This window comes from Sycon ciliatum, chromosome 13 (assembly GCF_964019385.1).
Source record: "Sycon ciliatum chromosome 13, ocSycCili1.1, whole genome shotgun sequence".
NCBI classification, from domain to species: domain Eukaryota; kingdom Metazoa; phylum Porifera; class Calcarea; order Leucosolenida; family Sycettidae; genus Sycon; species Sycon ciliatum.
In genome coordinates, this window is record NC_088655.1 from 3,947,235 (window position 1) to 3,955,700 (window position 8,466).

An 8,466-nucleotide genomic window follows, 5' to 3' on the forward strand; every position below is an offset into this window, starting at 1 on the left:
TCCAGCACGTTAGCAGGAGCAGGCAGGATGCCGAGTGCCTCAATGGCTGGACGTCCGAGCAGTGGAAGCTTGAGGTCGCGGACCACGTACACCTGGGTGGGCACGGAGTGAGACTGCGATGAGTGAGCTGTGCGCAGGTCAGCTGTAAACCGGCCACAAACATTGAGGCTTGTGTTGTCTGGGCCCCGGAGAGTACGGTTCGATGGGGCGAGCGAGATAGGCAAGTCCAGGGACGTGAACACTGTAGCTGGTATAGCAGTGACATCCGCACCCGTGTCGACCTTCATAGTTATGCCTAACTTATGGCCTTGCCGTGCAGAAGCATAGGGAGATTCCAGCCTGTGCCATGGGTGAGGGTGCCCAGAAATGCGTCAGCAGAACTCACTGCCGAGCTAGAGGAATCACTGTGGCTGGAGAGAGAATGGACACCTGTGCCCCGCGGGGACTGATGAGTGCCCTGTCGTGCAGAAGAACCGGAGGAACCAGATGGTGGTGAAGAGCGGCACACTCGTTGAAAGTGGCCTGTCTTGCCACACCCTTTGCAGGTTACACGACTTGCAGGACATCGTGCGCGGGGATGTGACTCGTATCCGCACCAAGGACAAGAATCAGATGATGGAGTCGAGTGGCGCGAGCAGCTGGGAGCATCACGCAGCGGAGGACGATCGCGACTAGAACGCAGCCGCCCCTGATCCTGGCGGACAGCAAACAACGACTGATCAGCTGCTGCGCGTACCGTCGTTTGTTGCTCCTTGATGGCAGCGCTTTGGCGAGCGTGAGCCAGCGCCTTCTCCAGCGTCATATCCGAATCCATTTGCAGGCGTTCAGAAAGACGTGCATCTGCTAACCCTGCGATCAACCGGTCCCGGAGCATCTCATCGTGCATGGCCTTGAAGTTGCACCTATCTGCCAAGCGGTAGAGATCATTTACGAATGCATCTAGTGACTCCGTGGGCTGTTGGGTGCGCTGATGGAAACATGCACGTTCGTACACATAATTTCTCTTCTTGCCGAAGTGGGCAGTGAAACGCTCAGTGACTGTGGTAAATTTACTCACGTCATCCTCAGGTAGATGAAAGCTGTCCAGTAGGTCGTCAGCTTGCTCGCCCATCGTGTAGAGGAGGGAGTTCACCTGGACCGACTCCGGTTGGGTGTGAAGACCAGACGCCTGACGATAGCGGTTAAAACGACGCAGCCAGCGGTCCCACTGATCTGCAGCCTGGAAATTGAACGATGATGGAGGGGACACCTGTGAGAGGTGAACCATCCCCGGAAGAGAAACCTGGGCGGGCTCGGGCGCCGAAGAAGACGTAGAAGGCGCTCCACCGGAGGAGCTACCTGAACCACCATTGCTGCCTCCGCCACCGGCGGGGGAAGATCCGCGGGAAGCGGGTTGAACCGAGCTGGGGTCCGAAGAAGACATGGCTTCTGGACCGCTGCCACCATGTAGTGTTTCGTACTTTAGTCTAACCAGACCAACCAGAGAGCCAAGACCTTAGTTCTAACTGTTGTACTACGATAAGACAAAGAACCTAGAACACATGCAATCTACTAGATATATACATACGGGCTAAAGTGGGAAGGAGGAATGGAATGCTAGATCATGTAAGTGGATCATGATGATGGGAATGATATCGGAATGCAAGTATGCATGGGCTTCATGCATCTAGTCACATGACACTACATGCACTGCCTCAGAGCAGCTTCCAAGTAGCACAGAAACAATAGCGGACTCAAACTATCGCCCTGAGGAGTGCCGATGGTGCTGGTGAAGCAGTCCAAAGTATCGGTGGATGCAAATTTGCGAGCTCCTGAACTTTACTCCTTTTTTCGGTTTCCCGGGGCACTAGGCCCTTGGAACACCAGTAAAATTAGTGATATAATGGCCGGGAAACTCGACCCCAATACGGACATCGCCGTGCTTACTGACGACGAGCTCAAGGAGCTCATCCAGCGACTGGGACTGGAGTTCCCCAGAAAGGCGAACAGGCCAATGCTGATTGCCCTACTGAGAGGATCCAAGGACTCGGCTCCCGTAAGTCATGCTAACCCTGATGTAGCTAGCCTTTGCGCTGTCGTGAATATGCATCACGAATCCGCGTTACGCTCATTATTATGTCTTTATTTGTTTATGTGTTACATCATGTTGACGTCATGCTGATGTCTTGCTGCACGCATCGCGTGCACCGTTTTGCAGCTCTCAGCCCGGAGCATGCGCAGCGAGCCTGTGGCTCCTTTTTTGCTGCCTTTTCCCTTTTGCATGCTTCACTTGTCTCAACCTTGTCTCAAATAAGGTTTTCTGGTGACACTCCCTTTCAAGTCACCTAATCCTTTCAAGTAACCGTGAAGTGCAATGTCGTTCCGTGAACCGGAACCACTCCATATTTGAGTTACCAAGACGTATTTGTGCGTGGCTATCCAAGCTCTCCCACTCAACAGTTCAAAGTTGCGCACAAACTTGGTGCCGAAACCCGGGAATGCCACCAAAAAAGGCTTCGAGTGCCGATGCTCCTAATCCGGCATCAACTAAGCGGTATCGCGGCAAGATACTTCGGCTGCAGAAGAGCATCCAGCAATGCCTCGATGACGGCAACGCATTATTGTCTGGAGCTCCCTCATCTGCAACAGCAAAAAAGCTAAGTGAAACATGTGCATCTTTAGAGTCCGATGTCGTAGCATTTGATGAGGTCTGTGAACTTTTGTCAAATTGTGTTGATTCCTCCGCCCTGGAGAGCTCTGACGAAGCTGCTTGTAAACAGGAAGCAGACGATAATCTGGACTTCCAGTTTGAAACTATGAGCGTGATCAAAAAGCTCAAATTCCGAATTTCTCAACTGAAATCAGCAGCAGATTGTCAGACCTCTCCAGAGTCGAGTACTAACAAATCGGACGACGACTCAGTTGTCAAGCTAATGCAAAGCCAGATGAAAGAGTTACTCACCATTCATCGTCAAACACAGGAACACACTCAAACTCTGCTACAACAGCATAGTGAATCACTCACCACTCAAGCATCTCACAAGTCCACTGTCAATTTACCAAAGTTAGGTTTACCTAAATTCAACGGTGACATCCTGCAATGGAAGTCTTTTCACGACATGTTCATGGCATCTGTACACAAACACACTGGATTAAGCGATGTACAGAAGCTTTCCTACCTAAAGGAGCATGTGACACACAATGCACTCGACACCATTTCTGGTTTGTCTCTGTCAGATGCAAATTATGCTGTTGCTCTTGGCCTGCTCGACGAGCGTTATGGCAACACGCAGGTGCAGGTTAATGCTCACCATGTCGCCCTGATGGAAACTCCACCGGCAACCAACAAGCCGTCCTCGCTCCGTAAGCTGTACGATACGGTAGAACTACATCTACGCAGTCTCAACGCTCTTGAAGAAGACACCGACCAACCAATCTTCATTTCACTGATGACCAGCAAGCTTCCGCGTCACGTGCTTGCGCAACTTGAGTTGCAGAAAGGCATCGATCCATGGTCTGTCGCCGAGTTGAGAGTCAAACTGTGTGCGTATATAGTAGCGCAGGAGACAGCCGAGCGCCAATCCAGTCATGCCGCCAGCAGCAAACATGAACAGCCGTCTTCCGTACATAAGTCGTCCGTACTTCTTGTCGGCGAGTCGAGTCGCCAATCACAGCCAAGAAAGAAAGTCTGCGCTTTCTGCAGGGAAAGTCACTACTCTGACATGTGTTCCAAGTATAGCACACTTGAAACAAGGAAACCACGCCTAGGCGACAAGTGCCAACGGTGCCTACGGCCAGGGCACAGTGTTTCGTCATGTAGTCTGCAGAAGCCTTGCTTCTATTGTCGTAAGCCTGACCACCACTCCAGTTTGTGTCCCGTGAAATTCGGTGCACACCCAAGCTCCGCAATGTGTGCCAACGCGGCACCTTTCCAGCCACGTCCTGCCATTACCACAGTCGCAGGCGACAACCAGTCCGTCATCATGCAAACCGCAGTTGCAGATGTAGTGTCCAACTCTTCCGGTACCCCGACCACGCTGTCTGCACGTATACTGTTCGATAGTGGCTCTTGCCGGTCGTACGTCACGCAGGCGCTCCAGGCGAAAGCCAACCTCAGTGTTCTAGGTCAAGATCACATTGCCCTCTCTACTTTCGGTAGTGCATCGAGGAACACGTCTCAGTACCCACGCGTCGAGGTCAATCTCAAACTGAAGAATGACTCAATCCTTCCACTGTCCGCCAATGTGATTCCCCAAATCACTTCATCGATATGGCGCGTGCCCTTGGACACCAACAGGCACCCGAGCCTCAACACCCTTCCTCTTGCGGAGCCGCTCACGTCATCCAACGATCGCCTGTGTATCGACATCCTCATTGGTCTTGATCACTACTACAAGATCCTGGGCACAGACCGCATCTCCTTTCCCGATGGCCTGCAGCTTTTGGACTCGTCACTTGGTTTCGTTTGCGCCGGCACAGTAGCAACTGAGCACGCCTGTTCGGTAATCGAGAGCAACACCACCTTAGCCGTAGCAAGTCATCGACGTGAAGATCCCTCGTTTGACCTTGAGCGCTTCTGGGCTGTTGAAGATTTCGACTCTCTCAGTGCGACACGCCCCAGCAACGATCATGCGTATGACGACTTTCTCCAATCGGTCGTGTTTGAGGACGGACGGTACACCGTCGGGTGGCCTTGGCGACAACAACATCCGCCTTTGGAAAACAACTTTCCACTTGCTTTCGGACGTTTGAAGTCACTCATTAAGCGTCTCCGTCACGAGCCTGATACCTTCGTCAAGTACAGCAAGGTACTTGAAGAGCAACTGTCACTCGGTATCATCGAACGCGTTGCTTGTCCCAGCCAGAGAGACAACTCGCATCCAATCCACTACTTGCCACATCACTGTGTGCTCAAGCTGTCCAGCAGCACCACTAAGATCCGTGTCGTGTACGACGCATCCGCTCGTGTATCGAAGACCTCGCCCAGTCTCAATGATTGTCTGTATCCTGGGCCGTGCATGATCCCTGATCTCTGCGGCATTCTCCTGCGTTTCCGCATGCACCCTATTGCCGTCTGTAGTGACATCGAGAAGGCGTTCTTACAGATGAATTTGAACGTAGCCGATCGTGATGTCACTCGTTTCTTGTGGTTGGATGACCCCAACCAACCAGTCAACTACAGTAATCTCCAAACTCTGCGTTTCTGTAGAGTCCCTTTCGGTGTTGTTTCCAGCCCTTTCCTGCTGTCTGCAACGATCAAGCACCACCTCACGCAGACCTGTTCACCGGAGACAGACGACATTCTCCGAAACACGTACGTAGACAACATCATCCTGGGCAAGGACACCATCAACGATGCTGTCGCTCACTATCAATCAGCAAAGGCGACGTTCTCCGCAATCAGCATGAACCTTAGAGAGTGGGCATCAAACTCTTCCGAGGTTTTGGACAAGATCCCAGAACACGATCGCTCAAGAAGCACTCGCGAGAAATGCCTTGGTCTCCATTGGGACCCCAGAGAGGATGTCTTGTCCGTACAGTCGCCTAATGCAGCTAACCTTGTTGTCACTACGAAACGCCAGGTTCTACAGGCACTGTCTCGCTTCTTCGACCCGCTTGGCTTGTTCGCCCCCGTGTCCATCAGAGCGAAGGTTCTTATGCAAGATATCTGGAAGCTTGCTGTGTCATGGGATGACCCACTGCCCTCCGACGTCCTCAGTCGCTGGCACCCAATAGCCGCCGACCTTGACGAGTCTAGCAGCTATCCGATCTTACGCTACGTCGGCGTACCCACATGTAAGAGTCCGTCGTATCATTTGCACATCTTCTGCGATGCGTCAGCGATCGCCTATGCTGCCGTTGCGTACTTGGAAAGCACTGTCGGTGATAAGAGTCAGCGCCACATTATCTTCAGCAAGACGAAGGTCTCTCCCGTCAAGGGTCAAACGATCCCACGGTTAGAGTTGATGGCGACAAGCCTAGGATCTCGCCTTATCGTGTATCTACGCAAGCAACTGGACATCCAGTTCCAAGCCACTCATCTGTACACCGACTCAACGACTGTACTCCATTGGCTCAAGTCCACGAAGCTCCCCGTCTTTGAGCAGAACCGCGTCAATGCCATCGCAGCCGTTCCAGACGTTCTCCACCACTACGTCCCGACAAAGCTGAATCCAGCCGACCTGCCATCCCGTGGATTGAGCGCCGCAGCCTTGTTAAAATGCGACACCTGGTGGAACGGCCCCAGCCTACCGATTGAAGGCACCACTGCAGCAACCGTCACTGTTGCGCCGGCGGAGGGTCCTCCGGAAGTCACCTCAAAGGGGTCGGGGGGTCAGCCATTTGGTCAGGGTTCACAGACAAATAAAAAATCTGATGTATTCCCATATGGCATTGTTGTGAACGACTTCTCGTCGTTCGACTCTTTAGTGCGTGTGTCTGCACTTTGCTTTCGTTTCCTCTGTAGGCTGCGGAAGAAACCAACTCCATCTGGACCTCTCACGCCTAGAGAAATCGAAGCAGCAGAGCAAGTCTGGATCAGCCACAGCCAGTCTGCACACTATGCAGATGTTATCACCGCTCTGTCCAGTGGGAAGCAACATCCGCTGGCAACTAAGCTCAACTTAGTGCTCGACAACGGAGTACTGAGATGCCGTGGAAGACTGGAGAATGCTGACCTCTGCTTCAAATCGAGGTTTCCCGTCCTGATCTCCAAGGAACATGCCATTGCCAACCTGATCATACGTGATTGCCACCTCAAAGTCATGCATGGCGGCGTAGCGCACACACTATCCCGTGTCCGATATCAGTTTTGGATCCCGAAAGGCAGATCAGCTGTAAAGGCCCTCGTGCGCCGCTGTCAGACGTGCATTCGCTACGAAGGCGCGCCATACAAGACACCTCAGATGAGTCCGCTACCTTCTACCAGAGTGACCCAAGCGCGACCATTCTCACACATCGGCCTGGACTACTTTGGCCCAGTCCTCGTCCGTACACAGTCAGAAACCGCTAAGGCATGGGTCTGCCTGATCACGTGCATGGTGACCAGAGCTGTTCATTTGGAGCCAGTCCACGACATGACAGCTGCCGAGTTTCTGCTCGCATTGAGACGTTTCGTCGCCCGCCGTGGCACGCCAGAGCTAGTTGTGTCTGACAACGCTCCCCAATTTAAGCTGGCCAAGTCCGCTCTTGACATTGCCTGGAGCAACATTGTGGTGGACACCAGTGTTACGTCCTACATTAGCCGCCATCAGATCCAGTGGCACTTCATCGTTGCCAACTCTCCGTGGATGGGTGGAATGTATGAAAGGCTTGTGGGTATTGCCAAACGCTCCATGCGCAAGACCATTGGGAGACGCCTCCTCACATCCAGCCAACTCGCCACTCTCCTGCCAGAAGTTGAGTCTGTCGTCAATTCTCGGCCGCTAGTCTATGTCGACGAAGAACAGTGCACAGTGTTGACGCCTGGTCATTTTATCAGCCTGTCTGCCACACAGGGGTTCTTCACGGTCAGCAACGACCCAACCGACCCGGATTACCAGCCTATCAATTCCTCTGCAGACAGCCTGTTGGACCTTTGGAAGAAGGGCCAACGACATCTTGATCAGTTCTGGCTTGCCTGGAGGAACGAGTACCTCCTCAGTCTGCGAGAAGCCCACACGTCATCATTCAAGCAGTCAAGGACTCGATCCTCAACGTTTCCGAAGCCTGCTGACGTTGTCCTCATCAAGGAGGAATTGCCTCGCGGCCACTGGCGCCTTGGACGAATCCAAGAAGTCCACACCAGCAGCGATGGCAACATCCGCTCCGCCACCGTCCTCACTTCGGACAAACGCACCGTCAAGCGGCCAGTAAGTCTACTGTGTCCGCTTGAGACCAGCAGTCCCTCGGAATCCTCAGCTACCCCAGCTCAGAAGACCAGCACTCCCGTTGCAGTCGTACGAAGACCGACACGAGCCGCTGCCAGCAAGTTTCAGTCCAACTTGCAGGATTTGATCGCCGATGGCCGTGTTTAACTCTCTCTCTCTCTCCCTCTCGCTCTCATTGCTCTCGCATTCTTTATGCTCTTCAGTAATATCTTTCCACATGTTTTGTGTGAAATTTCTCCTTGTTATTAATTATGGTTAATTCTGTTCTCCGGCCAGTGCCCGGGGAGTGTCGTGAATATGCATCACGAATCCGCGTTACGCTCATTATTATGTCTTTATTTGTTTATGTGTTACATCATGTTGACGTCATGCTGATGTCTTGCTGCACGCATCGCGTGCACCGTTTTGCAGCTCTCAGCCCGGAGCATGCGCAGCGAGCCTGTGGCTCCTTTTTTGCTGCCTTTTCCCTTTTGCATGCTTCACTTGTCTCAACCTTGTCTCAAATAAGGTTTTCTGGTGACACTCCCTTTCAAGTCACCTAATCCTTTCAAGTAACCGTGAAGTGCAATGTCGTTCCGTGAACCGGAACCACTCCATATTTGAGTTACCAAGACGTATT

At 52.6% G+C, this 8,466-nt stretch overlaps 2 protein-coding genes across 2 annotated transcripts; one reads left to right on the top strand and one right to left on the bottom strand.

The window, feature by feature from the left end:
- Positions 1 to 295: 295 nt before the first annotated feature.
- Positions 296 to 1,583, bottom strand: LOC135829064 (uncharacterized). Its single transcript, XM_065341471.1, has one exon. It carries the CDS (start codon positions 1,421 to 1,423, stop codon positions 296 to 298), a length of 1,128 nt encoding a protein of 375 aa, XP_065197543.1. The 5' UTR covers positions 1,424 to 1,583.
- An 894-nt stretch (positions 1,584 to 2,477) lies between these two features.
- LOC135829065 (uncharacterized) lies at positions 2,478 to 7,994 on the top strand. Its single transcript, XM_065341472.1, has one exon. The coding sequence runs from the start codon at positions 2,478 to 2,480 to the stop codon at positions 7,992 to 7,994; it is 5,517 nt and encodes a 1,838-aa protein (XP_065197544.1).
- The last annotated feature ends 472 nt before the right edge of the window (positions 7,995 to 8,466 follow it).